Genomic DNA, 18709 nt, shown 5'->3' on the forward strand with positions numbered 1-18709 from the left:
TCCCGCCGGTTCCTGGTTCTGCTAGTGGGTCCGCTCCCGAGGTATCGGGCACCTGGCCAGAGGAGCTTTACGGGCTCCATTTCTGCTTCGGAATCGGAAAGGCTAAGTGGGCGTGTGCGCGTGTGAAATAAAGGCCCAAGTTCGGAGAGCTCTGAATCCTTCTCCCTCCTGCCCGGCCCCAGTTCAGGGCTCCGGAGGGGCGAAGGGTTCTGAGGTTTGCTGCTCCAGCAGGCAGCATGTAATTGGTGGGAAGAAGGCCGCCGCTGCAGTCGGCCTGGCTGTTCACAGCGTACTAGTCTCTGTACGCATCGTATACTAAAATATCTGGGAAGCAAATATCTCGCACCAGACCCCTATCCAAGCTCACACCCTCTCACGTGTCCTTCCCTGCCAGAGTCTCCCTGCGGGCTCGGCTCGGAGTGGGTTTGCAGTCCCCGCACCAAGTCACGCCGCTGCTTCAAGCTCTGGGGTTAAAGGCGAGCCCTCCAGGGCAGTCTCCCGCACAGATCGCGCGTTCCGGAGGGAGGACTCAGCACAGGCGCTGGTTGCTCTGGGAAACAGTGGGGCACCCAGAGCCACTGTTGCCCGGAGGGGCACACCAACCCCAACAAACAACTCACACGCGGACAGAAACACAGACCTTCTGATCCCTCTGACCCAGCACACACTCTGACATAGGGGCACTAGCTCCCACACACCTGGGAGCGCCCCCACTCCCTTGCAGGTCTCACAGCAGGTGGAACCTGCCCTACCCTGGTCGCTGCGGATTTGGGAGCCATGCTATTCTTACCGTCTCCTGAGTGCGCAACCCTCTTCCCACGAACGAAGTCAATAGGTCCCGCTGCTCACCCTGGTCTTCCCAGGATAGGTGGGGCTGGGAGGGGACTGAGGTCAGGCATAACGGAAGGAGACTTTTCCTTCTAGAAGTGGAGGATACACAGGTGTGGGGGAGCCTGGGGGTGGGCAGGTGGGTTTCAGCGGCGAAGGCGCATACGATGGAGGCCCGGTTAGTGCTGTGCTTGCGGAGAGCCAGGCCTCTCCTAGAACCCCGATCTGAGCCCCGCTCCCGTGTGTAGGGAGCCCCGCCGCCTAAGGCTCGCCCTGCAGATGTGGAGTCTCCTGCCTCCTAGCCAGGGCGGGGGGGGGGGGGGGGGGGAGAGAAAGGGGGGCACCATCACTTCGGAGCAGGCGGAGATCTGGGGTCAAAAGATGTACCAATTTCGCCCAGATGCCATCTCGTTCCAGAGCTGCAGCGGGGTGGAAGGACGGGAAGAGGGTGCCTTCGGCCAGTCTCGCCACTTGCCCCAGGCCGGCCAGGTTTGTGAAAAAAATGAGAGAAGTGTGCAGATGTCGTGTCTGTCCCCTTGTCCAGCTAAGGCCGCGGTTTGCAGCCAGGTCACACTAAGGGGTGGATTTCCGTGCTCACGGAACTCAACCCAGGAAAGACTGAGGGCAATGCAGCCACCAGGTCTCCTCTAGGTCGCTCAGCGCCACTTTTCGCCAGTCTCACGATTGACTTAATTATATTCTCATAATCAGGAAAGACTCCTGTCCCCCTGCCCCCCAGCTCTAAGAGGATGTCTACATGGACCACAAGGAGGGGAGGAAGAAGCCCTATGGGGAGAGATGCCACTGATAGCAACACATCTCAACAAACACATAACAACCGCTCCAAGTTTTAGAACATTTTACATAGAACACTGCCAAAAGGACACCCACACCCCCGCCTCCAGCAAATGCTTCCTCCCAGTCCTTTCTGGGCTGCTCACGAGAAGTGGCCAAATAGTGAAGCAGACGAAGAAAGAGGCTGGGCACAAGCCCTGTCACCCCTGCTTCTCTGAGGCTGCAGGCATGGGTGCTGGAACCCAACCTTCTGGAAAAGCACCCGAGTTTTCCAGGTGGGAGTGACAGGCTTGCACAGGGCTCACACAGCAGGAAGGGCTGGAGCCCGGGGAGAAGGGCAGAAAGAAAAGGAATCTCCAATCCCAGGTGGCCCTTCTCCCAGCCCCCAGTGCATTGTCCAAAACAAACAGGCCCATTAGAAGGCATGAGAAGCTCCCAGAAAGCCTTACCTCTGGCAAGAGTGGAGCCTGGCCAGGGGCTAAGCAGCCATTTGGGTAAACAGATCAGGTCTGGGCTGGGAGGCCAGACACCTGGGTCCAACCTAACTGGGCAACTGGGAGCCTTCAAAAGCCTGGAAAGTCATGTGATCTACTGGGCCTTGTTTTGTGTGTGTGTGTGTGTGTGTGTGTGTGTGTGTGTGTGTTTGAAGGACCTGCGTGATGATTCCTTAAGATCATTCACCACTCCCACTTCGCAGAGGTGGGGAAGAGGATGGGTTCCCTTTCCCCAATCTGAGTCCCAGCATCCATCCTGAGGAGCAGGGCCAGGCAGAGGCAGGGGCCAGCAGCTGCAGCTGCTCTGCTTGTAGCATTAGAACCAGGATATCTGGGAAAGCAAATGCCTCAGCCAGTCTTTCCTGAAGCTGGGCAGGGGACTGGAGCCTGGGGAACCAGGAGAGCTCCGGCAAGGAAGGAAGCTACTTATTTATTTGCATTTGGCATGTTAGAAATGAAGACATTTAGAAGGGGAGATGAACGAGGAGAGTGCCAGTCTTGCTTTTCTCTCCATTTGCTTAGACACGAGCAGAACGGAGCTGGGTTGGAGTTGTGTGGTAGACAGTATAGAGTTTCTGTGATGTGAGAGAGACTGAGCATGCTGGGGTATGTGTAGGTTGCCAGATAAAATTAATTTGCTAAGTCTAGCAACCCTAGTTATGTGAGTTCTGGACTCATGAAAGAAATTTTTCTCCAAAGCCCCCCCCCCCCCCCAAAGCCCTATCACCTAGGAAATTCTGATTCCAGGGCCACTAGTTCCTGCCCAATTTCCCGAGGCCTGGACCTCTTCTCTTTCCCCCAAGAACAGGATTTATGCACCCCAGCATACTAGGTGGACCCCCTTTGTCTGAGGGCCTCGAGAGGAGTCCAGAGGAGCTGCTCTCACAGGATATGAGCAGCCAGCCTTCTACCCTCCTTTGGCTCGGGAGAATGGAGAACTCTATCATGAGGATTCTGTAATAAGAGTGGCACCCAACCCTAGTTTGTCTTGTTGGAGAGCCTAGGGGAGTCCCTTCCCTCCTGGGGCCTCTGTTGGCCTACCTGTGGAACTGAAAAGTTAGCTTCACACTAGATCAGTGGTCGGCAAACTGCAACTCACGAGCCACATGCGGCTCTTTGGCCCCTTGAGTGTGGCTCTTCCACAAAATACCAGGGCCTGGACGAGTCTATTTTGAAGAAGTGGCATTAGAAGAAGCTTAAATTTTAAAAAATTTGGCTCTCAAAAGAAATTTCAGTAGTTGTACTGTTGATGTTTGGCTCTGTTGACTAATGAGTTTGCCGACCACTACGCTAGATTATTCCATATATTGGAGGCTGCTGTTAGATGAAAGTGAGAATTCCTCCACCCTCACATGGGCTCCGCTGAGATACAGCCTGCAGGGGCTGCAAATCGCCTCCCACCCTCTTCTCGGTGTTTATCTGCAAGGGGCCTAATTCTACACAGTGACTGGGTGGCAGTGGTAACCCACCGAGTCAGAGGGCTGCACCAGGGCTTGAGATCAGGCGGGAGAATACACCACCTTTGACTCCTTTTTTTCTTCCCAGGAATCTTCAAAGTGCTCACACTACCCTCTTCAAAAGTAAGCCAGAATGATTCGGCTACTTTTACATATTAGTCATGACCGCGATGTTTTTAATCTTATTTTTACAGAGGAAGAAACAGAGGCACAAAGACTTATGAAATTTATCCAAGATGGCAGAGCTGGTAAGTACAGAACTGGGACTCCAGAAACCTGACTCCAGGCTTCCTGCTTTTCATTACTAAGCAAAGAAGGAAACTGAGGCTGGCAAGGGAAAGTAACCTGCTAACTGTCATAGAGCGAGACTGTGGAACTCAGTTGGGTCTCAGGCCGCGAGTGTCCGAGCTTTGACCACTGCGCGGCGCTGTCGGGACAAGCAGCCGGGCCCGTAAGCTTATTCTTGCCTACCTCCAGCGCCCAACTCCCCTTTCATCCCTCAGAGGTTGAGATGGGCCCGGTCTGAGCGGGTGCTACGTTGCTAGGGTCCTGGTGGGAGAACACGCGGGAAGAGACAGGCCTAGTGAAATGGAAAGGAATCCGGCTTTTGAGAAAAAGGGTACAGGACCAACCTGTGTGTGTGCACAGGATTCTGAGAGATGAAGGCAACACTGGCACAGGCTGGGCTGCGGTCAGGGTTCATTGAAGTGGGAGTCCTGCTACCTGTCTGTAGAACCTACAAGTCCAGCTAGAAAGTTGGGGTGGGGGGGCAGCCCTCCAGAGTGACTGGGTTGGGGTTGGGGGAGAGAGAGAGGAAAACTGAGCAAGGGATTCCCAGACACACAAACAGACATCCAGGCAAATGCAGGGTTTCCGCAGAAGACGGAGACAAGGGTTCACGGAAGGCGAGAAAGACAGAATCACAACCGATACTGAGACAGAAGAAACAGGCAAACTCAGAGCTAAGGCGCAGACCACGCTCCCGCTCCCGGGACCAAGGCGCCGCACAGAAGCGCGGGGGTAGGTTGGCAGGGGAGTGACGGGCAGGCGGCGCACTACCTGGGTCGCCGGGGCACCGTCCCTCCTTCGGAGTCCAGCGGCGCGGGCGAGCGGAAGGTGGCGGGGTCTTGCGGAAGAAAGAGCCTGAGCAGTCGGAATCTCTCACCTCTCCGAGGCCCGAGGCTGAGAGCTCCAAGTTTGCTCCTCGCGATCGCTCCGGTGCGTCTTCCCTGGGGCCGGAAGCCACTGGGCTCCGGTGGCCCCCGCTCCCACGGCGATCGTCCCGGCGTCTCCGGGCCCCGATCGCGCTCCAGCCGAACTTCGGCCTCGGTGGCCCTGGCTCTGCCTCGGGGAGAGAGGTGATGGGTGGAGTCTGTCGCTACTTTTTCTGGCTCTGGCTGGCGCCCACGTGAACCTCAGTATCCAAGGACTGCGCGCACTGAAGGCAGCAGCGGCTCCAGGGAACGGACGACTGGCGGGGTCTTCGGGGAGAACAGGAGGACCCCGCCTCCCGCCCGAGCGGGGCTCCGGCCGTGGCGGCGGCTGTGGGTTCCCGCCGGGCCCCTCCGCGGAGCCACTCTGCCCGCCCCCGCCCGCCCCGCCCCACCCGCTGGGGGAGCTCCGCCCCCGGCGCGCGCTCTTCCGCCTTGGGCAGCCTCTGGGCGGGAGGGACGGATTCCCCAGCCCTCCAGCCCCCAAGCACGGGTGGACCGGGGGCCGAGACTGGTTAGGGTGGAAGGACCCTCTTAGCTCCTTCCGGGTGCAGGCCCCGCTCCGGGCTCCCGGGGCAGCGGAGAGGGCCGCCAGTCCGGTGCTCGCCAAGAGGGGAGAGCCGCCGAGTTCGGACACGAGGGGGCGCTGCGGAGCTGGGGGACACCCCTCCCTGTCCGCCTCAGTCCCCCGCCCCCTCCCCGCCCGCGCGCAAAACATACTCGCCCCAGAGGCAGCGCCGCGGAGCCGGACCCGCGGCCGGAGCGGAGCCGGAGAACGGCGGTGGCGGCGGCGGCGGCGGCGGCACCATGACCCTGGGCAGCTGCTGCTGCGAGATCATGTCCTCCGAGAACTCTCCGGCCGCGCTGTCCGAGGCGGACGCAGACATAGACGTGGTGGGCGGCGGCGGCGGCGGCGGCAGCAGCGGCGGTGGGGGGGAGCTCCTCGCCCGCTCCGGGCCCCGGGTCCCCCGGGACGCGCTCCCGAACGGCCCCGAGCCGCCCTCGGAGGAAGCCGAGGCGGACGCCGCGGAGGAAGAGGAGTCAGGCGGCTGCTCGGACGGCGAGCCCCGCGCTCTAGCGCCCCGGGGGGCGGCGGCCGCAGCGGGGAGCCCCGGGCCAGGCGCGGCGGCGGCGGCGGCGGCGGCCCGAGGCGCGGCGGGGCCCGGGCCGGGGCCACCGTCGGGGGGCGCGGCGACGCGGAGCCCGCTGGTGAAGCCGCCCTACTCGTACATCGCGCTCATCACCATGGCCATCCTGCAGAGCCCCAAGAAGCGCCTGACGCTGAGCGAGATCTGCGAGTTCATCAGCGGGCGCTTCCCCTACTACCGGGAGAAGTTCCCCGCCTGGCAGAACAGCATCCGCCACAACCTCTCGCTCAACGACTGCTTCGTCAAGATCCCCCGCGAGCCGGGCAACCCGGGCAAGGGCAACTACTGGACGCTGGACCCGGAGTCGGCCGACATGTTCGACAACGGCAGCTTCCTGCGGCGCCGCAAGCGCTTCAAGCGGCAGCCCCTGCCGCCGCCGCCACACCCACACTCGCACCCGCACCCAGAGCTGCTGCTGCGCGGCGGGGCCGCGGCGGCGGGGGACCCCGGCGCCTTCCTGCCGGGCTTCGCCGCCTACGGCGCCTACGGCTACGGCTACGGGTTGGCGCTCCCCGCCTACGGCGCCCCCCCTCCCGGCCCGGCCCCGCACCCGCACCCGCACCCACACCCGCACGCCTTCGCTTTCGCCGCTGCCGCCGCCGCCGCCGCCACTGCGCCCTGCCAGCTGTCGGTGCCCCCCGGCCGTGCCGCTGCGCCTCCGCCGGGACCTCCGACGGCCTCGGTGTTCGCGGGAGCGCCCTCGGCTCAGGCCCCGGCGCCAGGCACGGGGTCGGGCCCGGGCTCGGGACCCGCGGGCCTTCCCGCCTTCCTGGGCGCAGAGCTGGGCTGCGCCAAAGCCTTCTACCCCGCGTCCCTGAGCCCCCCCGCAGCCGGCACCGCGACCGCCGGCCTGTCCACCGCGCTCCTGCGCCAGGGCCTCAAGACGGACACGGGCGGCGGTGCGGGCGGCGGGGGCACCGCCGGGGCCGGGCAGAGGCCTTCCTTCTCCATAGACCACATCATGGGCCACGGTGGTGGCGGCGGCGGCGGCGGGACTGCACCCCCGGGCGGAGGCGAGGGCTCGCCGGGATCGCCGTTCGCCGCGGCGGCGGGTCCTGGAGGTCAAGCCCAAGTCTTGGCCATGCTGACTGCCCCTGCCTTGGCTCCTGTGGCCGGCCACATCCGCCTCTCGCACCCTGGGGAAGCCCTCCTGTCCTCAGGGCCCCCGTTTGCCGGCAAAGTGGCCGGCCTCAGTGGCTGCCACTTCTGACCGCGTCGGGGCTCAGGGCCCCTGGTGCCCGCGCTCAGCCTCTCCCGGCGGCTCCCGCGGTCGGTCCCAGCGGAACTCAGGGAGTCTATTGGCGAAGAGTCTCTCCAGACCTTGGGCCGGATCGCGCGCGCCACTTGGCTCCGCGTTCTGAAGATCCGCGATGGATCGTTGGGACCAAGCGGGCTCCATCGCTCAGGGAGAGCCCGGGTCTCCGAGACAAGGTCCAACCAAGCTTTGATTCCATTCCAGTTTGAGCAGCGAGAGGGGAATGGAGGGAGCCTTCGCTTTTCCCAGCCTCTGCGCCTCTGGCAGCCTCGGAAGAATGCTTTCCCGGTGCCTTCCCAGGCCCTGCGGATCCCGCCAGAAACCACCAACTGCGCAGAGAGGTCTTCCTCTCTGTATCTCCTTCACTCCTCCCCCGACTTTGAGATCTTGCTTGTCCAATATTATAATTTAAAGACACCTATTATCTCCTTCGTACTTAAAAGAAAAATTCAACTTCCCCCCCTTGCTATTCTCCAAGGAAGTTCGTTCTCGCGGAAGCCTAAGGCTTCGTCTACACAGGTGAAGCTGAGCAGAGAGCTGAAGCGAGGTGTCTCCGAAATCCCTCTGGAAACCCTGGATCCCACTCCGCTGGGGAGCATCCTTCTCCTTTTGTGTTGGGATGCCTTGGAAGGAACATTTCCCCTTTCCCATAGCTGGTTGGGTCCCACCAACCAGGGCCAGCCGCCCTGTCAGCGATCTACTCTGTCCCAGGCCCTGGGATATTTATTATAGCTAAAGGCAATGAGTTTAGGGTGGGAGAGGAGGGTCTGGGTCAGGGACTGGAGAAGTGGGGGTGGGGTTGGGTGAGGGCACATCCTGTGGCAGGGGGTCCTGTAATTATGTGTAAATATCTGTACAGCCGGCTGCTATCTGCGTTCTCTGTCCACTGGGTGTGCATTGATTTAGACTTCTCCACTGTGGGGAGACTGTGAAATCCTCTGACGGTTTGTGTGGAAGAAAAGAAAAAAATCTGTCTCCCCTTTCTCCCCATTGGTGTCAATTGAATAAATGTATGTGAACTCCAGCAGTCACCAGCTCAGTCTGCTTGCCTGCACTCCCCTTTTTAGGTAGTCAGGGCTCTCCCAGAAGACCTTCCCCCAGCTTTCGGGGCGAGGGCAGAGGTGGACTGAGGAAGGGTCCTGGGCATCCCAGGCAGGCAGAAGAGGGCTTGGGCTATTGGGTGTGGGGGAAACTATGGCCTTGGCCTTTGCTGTTCATGCGCCAAGACTCTGGGAGCCCTGTGACCCCTCCAGTGCTTTCATTTTCGCTCTGGTCCAGGAAGGTTTCTGCAGAGAGGTGTTATTTCAAATGCACCTGGGAGTCTCATCTTCTTTGAGTTCAGACTTTAGGGTGGGCAGATCTGGGTGCCCAGCGCTGTGGACACTATGCTTATTGAGTACAGTTGAAGTGGCTGTGTCTCTTGTGCATTTTCTGCGTGCCTCTATGTGTGGGGGCTTTTATGCAGCTTGTGATGTGTTTGTTTGGGTTGTCAATATCTGTGTTTTGTTGTCCTTTTTAGGGGGGATGAGTTGTACTTCAGGATATGTGTGTTTTAATTTATATGTGTGACCATGAACGTGTGTCTGTGACCTTCTGTCGCCGTCTATTTCTATGTCCCTAAAAGGAGAGAGGTTTCTGATGCCACTGTAGAGCCTTCCTCGATCCAACCACATAATAGAGTGAGTGGCTTGAACTGGGGACTATGAGACTCTTCTCTTTCCTAGTCCGAGGGGATTAGAGGTGTGCTATGTGGTAGAGAGTCAGTGTGGTCATATTCTGTTAGGGAAAACATCCTCAATACTTGATCCATGATTATAGCTGGAACCTATTGCTTGAGTGCAAAGCCATTGCGTTGGCTAGTGTCTTCCATAAGCCACCCGAGCCTCCCTGTGGTCAGACTGGCAAAGCATGTGGGGTTAGAAGAGATGCTTTTGTAGGTCTTTCTCTTATATTCAACTATGGTCGTAGGGGAGAAGGAGTGATATGGAGGTGCAAAAGAGGAAGCTCAGCCTTCACAGAAAATAGACACTTGCAGAGGGAGAGCGTTTGCATACAAGTGATAGAGAAGGAAGAAGACAGAGAGAACTTGAGAGGGGCAGGCAGGGGGAAGCTATACAGGTCTTTTAAACCAGATTCCTGGGCATTGATAATAGCAGGAAAAAGGGAGGAGAAAGAGGGCAGTGCCCTATAGAAGAGGGTCAGGGTGGGAAGACCACAGAGGGAGAGTGGCTGGGACTGCTAAATCTCTCAGCCCAGTGGAGGAGAGACAAGGTCCCAGGTACATCAGGTAAAGGCAGCCCTTTTGCTAGAGCTGAGGTGCCCTCTCTTCCATCTTGTTGAGAGACAGAAGTGGAGGGAAAATGAATGCATGCCATGTGCCATCTCCCCCTGATTTTATCAAGCAGTCCAAGAGAAGTAAGGTTGAACTCAATAGTAACAAAAGGGACTGACTATTGATACCTGGATACCCCGGGCTGGCTGCTTGGCTGATTTCCATAGCTGAGTTTGATTTCATTTCTTTTCACTTGAGGAAGGTTGAACATGACTGTGTGTTTGCCCGCAATAAAACACTTTGTGGCTTACACAATCCCATTTATCGTGAATACAGTAGGTCACTTCCAGATATTAGTTTGGAGCTTCAAGTAAAAGTTTTATCCATTGGTCTTTCCTCTCTAGAAGAGAGAAAATTAAGTCAGCCAGAATTCATACATGATGATGGATAGATGAGATGCTTCTACAACTTCTATTCCAAAAGAAGCAGCAAATCCTTCCAGTTTCCTCAATTTGTCTTTGTGAAAGTGTGTGACGATTTATCTGAGTGCATTGCTTGGTGTCAGAGGGTCCGTCCAGATCCGGAGAAGGTAGAGATAAGAGGATTGGGAATGAGTGAGACACACGCTTTCAGGGGCTTCTGTGGAGCTTGGCACCTCAGACCGAGCTTGGGACCTCAGACCCTGAGTTTCCCACAAGGCCAAATTCAGGCCAGATATACTGGCTGAGTACTGGGGTCCAGAAAGAAGACACCTGTGTCCATCTGGCCTTGAAAAGCATCAGAAAAAGATTGGTGAGCCACCCGTGGCCTGGAAGCAGGAGAGGAGGGTGTTTTGAATTTGGGACAGCTTTGGGTTGTGTGGGCCAGAAACTTGTTAATTAGAAGATGGCAAGGACCCACCAGGGACTTGGACTGTGAGCAGAAGCAAGGAGAAGAATGAGGCATCACAGCTTTGTCTGCTAGAGTCCTCAGGCTTGCCACCCCCTCCAGGCCAGACTGGCTGGTAAGTGGCTCCCTCCCAGCCTGTGGGTGCACAGGTTGGGTGTTCAGTGAAAGCCAGTCTTCCTGGAGGAGAAACAGGCCATTCCACCTCCAGCGGCTCCTATAGCTTCCCCCCACCGTTTGGGTGGAGACAGCTGAGCCTCTGGCCCCACAGACCCCAACAATCTGTGACAATAATAAAATATCCAGGGAACACCTTCAACTCTTGAGGTGAGAAAAAAAAATGCTAAGAAATCTGCTTGGGGGGTTCTCAGAGTGCTGCCGAGCGGGCAGTTTAAAGGAGAAGAAAATTGGCGAATTTCGCTGGTCAATTTCACTTCATTTCGTTCAATTTCGTTCAATTTCATTCCTTTTCATCCTGCGCCTGGGAGGCCCCAGGCCAGAAGGAAGGGGAGGGGGTCTTTCGGGGCAGAATTTCCCCCATCCTGAAGATTTACTTTCTATTGCCGAGAACAGCCTTGATTCTCAAACTTTGATATTCCTTCAGTTCTGGCTAAGGGCGGTTGTTCTATTTTATTTTAGTGAAGGATATTTGGTTGGGGGGTGATCGAGGCACACCGGTGAGCCTCTTCTCCCCATTTCTGTCTTGCAGCCCAATTAAAGCGGTGAATTCTTTTCACCGCTGATTCTTCCCCCATCTTTCTTTCTCCTGGGGCACCCCGGACCACCCAGGAGCGGGAGCCCGGGTGGGGGCGGACACTTCCCCTCCGTATCCAATTTGTTCTCGCCGCAGCGGGCGCGTCTTCCTGGTTACAAAGCGCTTTTCCCCTGATGACTTTCTTCCCCTTTTCAAAAACACTTCACTCTCTCCCCTTCAGCGAGCAACCCTCCCCAGGCCCGCCCCTCCTCCTCCTCCTCCTTTCGGGGTTTATTTAAACTTCGCCTCCTCCAGCACCGCTGCAGCGCGCGCTTAATGAAGTTGAAGGCTCGGTGAGCCCCGGGTGAAGAGGGTTTGGAATCTGTTGAAAGGGGTGTTTTGTGACACTGATTGCGGCGGGGGTAGGAGCGGCCGCGGACCAGACAATGACCGATCAGTCGGGTTTTCCTCCGAGTCCGGTTAGGCGAATAAAGGCGCCGACGCTGTTTAAACGGAGGGACCTTGCAGAAGAAAGGGAGGAAAAGATGTCGAGTGTGGAGCGTGCCTCATAGGATTTTGAGCTTAGGAGGCGGCGATGGGAGGAGGCAGCTCGCAGAGGGTCTTTACGGGACCGGGCTCGGAATTTCTCTTGCATCCGGCCCAAGAGAAGCGAGGAGAGTTTGGGTTTGCGCCCAAATTAGCTCGGATGCGTGGTTCAAAAGGTTGCATCGGCTGGGACCTGGAGATGCGTCCAGGAGGACCATCCAGAAAGATGAGACCCAGCTCACCTTTGTCTTGGCGGGTGGCGCTCTGAGATTTCTAGGGAAACGGTGGGCAGAGGGAGCCCAGGATAATTAAGCCTCCTAAGCTTTTTGTATATCGGGGCATCTGAGAGCAACACAAATGTTCATTGGAGTTTTGGAGAGGAATTATTCTGTTCTCTAAGGCCGGCTTAGACCCGTATCAACATAGAAAACTGTAAGGGGACAGAGGTTCCCAGCTCCGGTTTGGAGAAAGATATTTTCCGCCAGTGAGTGGGCGCGGCGCGGGGAGGAGCGGGCGCCGCCTCCTTTCTCAGCGGAGCGGGCCTGGCGGCGGGAGGCTGCGGCCTCGGCGGAGGTCGGAGGCTTCGAGGCTCCCGGCAGCTGCGGAAGGAAGGCATCTCTCTGGAGCCTGCGCCCCTGGGCTGGACCGGGCGCTGTTTCCGACGCTCCCCGAGTCCCAGCTCCCAGCGATGAGTCCGGGGTCTCTGCGGAGCGCTCTCTTTTCGCTCCACGCGGGCTCCGCGGAAGCCGCTCGCTGCCCGCGCCTTTACCTCTCTCGGTGCAGCCGGGGTCTCCACGCCAGCCTCCTCGCGGTAATTTCGTCTTCCTGGAGATCGACAGGCTCTAGGGCTTGACCTCCTCTCCTGCTTTCGGCCCTTCCGCAGCCCAGCTCCCAGGACGCGCGCAGTTCGGGACCGATGCGCGCAGACCCGGCACCAGCCGGTGGCAGGCTAGGTGCGCGCAGCTGCCGCTCCAGGGGTCCCGCGCCTTTGGTGATGGGGAGCCAGGGCCTTCGTTTCCCCTAAGATGGAAAGTCGCCTCAGGCTGGTCTCACCTTAGGGCATTTCTGTCTGTCTACGTGCAGTTCGAAGTATATTTGGAATTGCGATCGCACGGATCTTAGGACGGAAAAGAACGAATTATTGGGAGGGGGTGGCAAACATTTAAATTCGTCTCTTTGATCTGTAAATATCACGGAGACCCTGAAAAGTGTTTTTCAAACGATTTGTGTTGACACTGTCAGTGTGTATGTGTGTGTGTGTGTGTGTGTGTATGTGTGTGAGGGCGAGTACAGGAGTGGGGCTTATTGTCCAAATCAATTCGCGGGCTGCTTACTAGCAGGTGTGGATGCCTATCGGCTCCTTACTTAAGTGCCCCATCCCATCAGATGCAGAAGGGTCGGTCCCCGCTGGGTTAGGGGAGTCCACCGCCCCTCCACCCCTTCAGCCCTGACCTACCAAAGCTTTGCACGCTGCCCTTCTCCAGGGCCCTATGGGTTCGAGGCTCAGTGGCGAGTTCCATGCAAACGTCCCATCTTTTTGAGCTATTCCCGCTTGTCACGTCACCTCGGTCAAAGGGCAGCGGGCGAGGTTATCGCTTAAATTAGTCTCAGACCCGGAAGGCAGCAGTTAAGAGGGTCTTGAAGATCTCACAGGGGGTCGGTTACAGAGCGGAGGAGTGGATCCAAGGACCTGGACCCTCTGTACATGGAATTGGATCTCAGGCTCCAAGCGCTGGTGGGTCGGTTTTGTATCCTGATCCCTATCCACCCTCCTACCCCTTCTCCCCACCAGCAGGCTTTGTGGAGGCCAGACAGGCTGGAGGATAGAGGACGGTTTGGAGTGTCCTTTTGTAATCCCGTAGGTGGTTGGTAAGGCAATGCGAGGGCCGCCAATGGATTTCGAGGCCACTTCTGGAGTTCTGATGGCTCCAGGGAGTAACTCTGGCCTCCGAACGGCACCTCGCACTTTGGTTTCTCTACTGATCATCTGAAGAGTGAGGCCAGAACGGTTTTCCCTTTCCCGTCTGAGAATTTCTTAGTAAGAATCAAACCACACAGATAGTTAATTTGCCTCTAGTCCTGGAGAGCTCTTTCCTCTCTGACTCCTTCCTTCTACCCACAGATATTGATGGAGCACCTACTGTGTGCTAGGCATTTGTACTGGAGGTACAAGCAGCGAACATCTGCCTAGCATCATTACAAGGGGTCTAACTCTGGAAGTTGAGAGCCATAGCAAAGGCAAAACAACTGATTACCGCAATAGTTGAGGTAAAAAAAAAAAAAGTGGTGTTTTAAGGGTGAATGGTGGTAGATTTCCACTTTATGATGATGGTTCCAGGTATCACAGTTCACAGGTGTCTGGGTTTTTGGGGTACTTGAGGGTCTGCAACTGTGTATCTGTTTGTGTGTCAGAGGGGAGCAGTATGTGTCCGTGTGCATGGGTGACTGTGCTTGGAAGTGAGTATTTGGGAGTGACTGTGCATGCTACTGTGTATGTTTATGACTGTACCAGTGTGAATCCCAGAATGTAGTCCCCGCTTGTTGAGTTGGCTGGGGCAGAGGCTAAAGGGCTGTGGGTCTGGAGGACTGTGGTTAAAGCACTACAAATGGGTCTCAGCAGCGGTGGGAGGAGGAGGCCCAGTTTCTGAGCCTCTCTCAATATTCTCCTAGCAAACACTGGGACCTGCCCACCTTCCCCCTACTTCCTCCCCACTGCAGGGAACTCGGGAACTCAAGCACCCAGTGAGTGAAGGCACTGAGGGGCACAGAGATGTGGCCAGCAGTGGAGCAGGTGGCCTCCTCCACAGCCCGTTTCCTCCCTTTCCTGCAGGTGTCCAGCCCCTTTAGGCTGCCTTGGGTTCAGGATGGATCCAGATTGTGCCAGAGTGACCCAGAGGCTCCATTATCTGGACTCTGACCTGCTCTCCCGACAGGTGCTGCAAGCACCCTCTCTTCCAGATTGCATGAGACTGGCCAGTGGTCCCAGAGGGCTCCAGAGCCTCCCCTTCATCCTGAACTATTCTGCAGCGAGAGGGCAGTGCTGTTTGTATCACCAACGCTTTGTGAGGTTCCCAGCTCACGTTGAATGGATGGGAAAACATGTCTGGAGAGGAGTGAGGGTGGGGTTTGCCCAAAGTTGCTCAGCAGGATGCAGATGGAAAGTTGGAGCCTACAGCCTCTATGTGCCAGCACAGATCATTAAAGCATTTGACTAGATATTTTGAGGAAGATTAAAACCTAGCATCTCTCTTTGTACTCCAGGGTTGTCTGGGCTATGGATGTTTCTGAATCATCCTTCCTTTCCAGTGGCAGGACGTGAGGAAAGTCATAAAGTCATTTATCCAGACAATTATCTGGATAAATCAGGCATGAAATAGAGTGCCCTTATGTGGTTGAGGTGCTGGAGCAGTTGGGAGGACTGTGGGTGAGCAACAGCATCTTATACTCTGGGTTCCTGGGCTGGGGAAGGTGCTGAATCTTTTCCCCTAGTCCCAGGCCATGAAGAAGGTGGGGGACCGGCTTGGCTTAGGGGAAGGGTTCCAGGTAATGATCAGAGTTTGCAAGTAAATTGTGTCTCTATGTGGGCACTGGGATAGGGTAGCTCGGGGCGGGGAGTGGGGAGGGGTGGGCGTGGGAGGCTGGCCAGAAACGTGAATAGGAGCCTCCTCCTAGCTCCCTTGACTCCTGTCTCTATTCACCCAGCCCCATCTTCCCCTTTCTGAGAAGCCTTTAGGAGCGGTTGAAGGTTTAGCAGGAAGTGAGAGCGCAGGGCACTTCAAAGGAGCTGGGGAACTCCAGTCTGTGCAGGTGGTGGTCCTGGTGTGGGGAGAACAGCTCCCAAAGCTCCCAAAGGGCGTGGGGAAGAGGCTGTGACTCTGCCTCTTTCCCAATATCACCCTCCAAAGGCAAACAGAATTTCAGTGTTTGTGAGATTGTAGCGGGGAGTACCCAAAGCCTGGGGTTGGGGAACGAACCGCCGCTTTCAGAGTGTGTTCACAGACAGGGACCCAGGGAGTGGGGTGGACGGGAGGGGAAGGGCCAAGCGCTGTCTTTGCTTCCCCTGCAGCTGGGGCTGGAGTTTCCTGATGAGGGTCTCTTGACCTGCATCTGCGATTCTCGCTCTCAGATACGCTCACGCACCAAATTACATTCTACAATATGAACAGAAAGAGCCCCAAACATGCGTGCAAAGGAAATTTGGAAGCAGAAGCAATTCGGAGGGCTGAGGCCGGGGACCTGAGTCCTCTCCTCTCGGCTTCCTGCCGGAGAGGAGCGAGGTTCCTGAAACCCTCCAGATTCGGATGGAGAGCGCTGTCAGGACCCAGCCACCGGGGGGCGCCGCTGGCCCCAAAGTACCAGGAGCTCACTGGCGCCAACAGAGGTGACCCCGCCCCACCCTGCTGGGTCTGACCCTCTGTTAGAGGCCGACCCAGGACGCTCTGGTCCCAAAATAAGCCAACCTGGCGCTAAAAGGGATGACCCTGTGCTAACGGGGGTGACCCAGTTCTGAGCGGGCCTGACCCGGTGCTAACAGGCGTGTCCCTAAATTGGCTGGGGAGGATCGGTGCTGTGCGTGGGCTAGTCCGGTTGGCTCTGTGCTCTCCCTTTCAAGGCTTACCTCCACAGATTAGGTGCTGAGGCCATTGAGTCCCCGTGGAGGGTTCCTAGCTCAGGCACAGACGCAGAGTTCCTTCTACCCTGGTTGTGGCTCCTTCCCTTTCCCATCTGGTCCTTTAAGACAATTCTGGGACTTCCTTTTGAAGGAAGCCTGGGCATGCCCTGCAGCCCTGGGACAAGGAGTGCATGATGTGTAGAAGGTGGCTGAAAGTGGGGAGAGAGAATTTCTAAAGGGATCCCATCCTGTGGAGGCTTGGACATCCTGGGCCAGGCCTTTGAGTGCCTTCCTGTGTCTGAGATCCTTTCACCCACCATGGTATCTGACATCATAAATAGTTATTCATTAAAAGAAAATCTTAGGAGTCCAGTCAACCCTTCGATGAGCCTAAGAACCAATGCTTTTATGGTTCACGAATCTGACTGTCCCTTCTCCCCCTTTCTAACTGGCTCAGCGCCAACACAGGTGTCACCTACTCCTGGAAGCCTTCCCTCCCCCGACTCCTACCTCCAAGCTGGGGATTAGATTCTCTCCACTGGGCTCCCACAACACCTGGCACTTTTATTACTTTTATTACTTTCTGCTTGCTGATCTACCCTCTTCACCAGACTGGGAGCTCCTTGAGGGCAAGCGTTGAATCCAATACATCCATCACTCTGACCTGGTGCAAAGCCTGGCATGTGAGTGAATAAATCAACCGCGTGTTTTGAAGTGCTCCAAAAGTGTGTCACACTGCCAAAGGCAAGTGGCTTTAACGTTCTTCAGAAGTCTGACCCTTAATAAAACAGGTGTGGTAGGAGACAGGGAGGAACACAGTGGTATTCCAGGTAGGGGCTAGGGACTCTGAAATCAGTTAGCAAGGTAACCTGAAGGGAGCGTGGGGGCCTTGACTCAAGCTCCGTTGTCTCCATTCCGAAAGGATTGAGGGCTGACACACCCCCTCGGAAGGACGGGGCCAGAGAGCCAGGTTCCCAGCACCCTCACTTTCCCACGGGGCAGCAGCTGTCCAGGGTTTCCAGAGCAGCACAAAGATGGGCTCTCCTGGCCCAAGGGCAGAGGCTCCAAGTGCTTGTTGGGGGCGGGGCAGGGTGGGAGCGGAAGGGCGGTTGGGCAGAGGGCGAGGCTTTCAAGGGTGTGTGACAAAGAGGCTGACTCAGCTGGGACCCACAGGAGGTATCTTTCAGCTGGGGCTGGAGAGGATTCATCTTGTTTTTAACGCCTTTGTGACTTCCAGTCTCCTTGGCTACCCAATCTACACAGACCTAGAGGACAATATTGGTTGGAAATCCAGACTGGGGCAGAAATAATCTCAGAAAAGGAAATTAAGACCCCCAAGGTGGGAAAGCTCTAGTCTATCCCCCTCTCATCACATACAAAGGTGGGCAAAAGTAGGTTAATAAGGATACAATAGTAAATAAATAATACAAGATTAAAATCTGTGTTGGGATAGAGCTGAATCAGCTAATTCTCTGACCACCCACCTGCTTCTCATGCAGCAAACTTTTACTGGCCCTGCTGCGCTAGGCTCACCATAGGGGTGGGGTGTATTGTAGGGAACAACAAGGGAATTTATCCAACTTCTTACCCCTGGGGAAACGCACAGGCTGATGTTGCTAGCTCTTGGTGCTTACTTATGTAGGAAGCACAGGAAACTTTCTGGAGGAAGTGGCATTAGAGCTAGGCCGTGAAGGTTGGGGAGAAATCTGACAGTAGAAGGTTGAGTGTAGGCAACCAGGGCATTCCATCTTTTATGAGTAAGGGCATTTAGGAGAGCTAAAAGTGAGTCCAAAGTTAAGTTAGGTTGAGAGGTATACACTGCATTCCTCCTGTAGTTTAACAAATTAAGATTATTTTTCATCCATCTCATAATCCAAATGATCAGTGATGGTGGTAGTGAGGTTGGGCACTTTGTTCCACACAGTTGTTCAGAGGCCTTCTGGCTAGGGACTCCATCATTCTCTAGAGGAGGAGTTTTTATGTGTGTGTGTTTTTTTAAAATATATTTTATTGGTTTTTTAGAGAGAGAAAGAGAGAGGGATAGAGAGTTAGAAACATCGATGAGAGAGAAACATCGATCAGCTGCCTCTTGCACACCCCTATTAGGGATGTGCCTGCAACCAAGGTACATGCCCTTGACCAGAATCGAACCTGGGACCTTTCAACCTTTCAGTCCGCAGGCCAATGCTCTATCCACTGAGCCAAACCGGTTTCAGCTATGGTTGTTTTTTTTTTTTTTTTTTTTTTTTTTTTTTTTTTTGCTGTGGACTCCCTTGGGCAGATTGATGAAGCCTAGGGACCCCTAAAAATAAAAAAAAATTTCAATGCATAACAACCAGTTGGTAGGATTGCAAAAGGAATCAATTGCATTAAATGAAGGATCAAAATATTAAAATTTTAATAGTAGTTATGATAAAAATAGAATAAGTCATGATATAATAATAATATAATAAGCTAAATAAGAAAATAGCAACAAGACTAATAGTACAATTACAGTTCAACATAAATGGCC

General features: G+C 55.9%; 1 protein-coding gene across 1 annotated transcript; it reads left to right on the top strand.

Moving 5' to 3' along the window:
* Positions 1–4231: 4231 nt before the first annotated feature.
* On the top strand, positions 4232–8208 carry FOXD2 (forkhead box D2). Its single transcript, XM_084872359.1, has one exon. It carries the CDS (start codon positions 5593–5595, stop codon positions 7141–7143), a length of 1551 nt encoding a protein of 516 aa, XP_084728485.1. The 5' UTR covers positions 4232–5592; the 3' UTR covers positions 7144–8208.
* Positions 8209–18709: the final 10501 nt, after the last annotated feature.

Source organism: Pipistrellus hanaki (genome assembly GCF_964339955.1).
Source record: "Pipistrellus hanaki genome assembly, chromosome: 2".
NCBI classification, from domain to species: domain Eukaryota; kingdom Metazoa; phylum Chordata; class Mammalia; order Chiroptera; family Vespertilionidae; genus Pipistrellus; species Pipistrellus hanaki.

Bases quoted from the DNA above. Each gene is read 5' to 3' on its own strand.
- FOXD2 (XM_084872359.1), top strand. From the start codon at position 5,593: ATGACCCTGGGCAGCTGCTGCTGCGAGATCATGTCCTCCGAGAACTCT.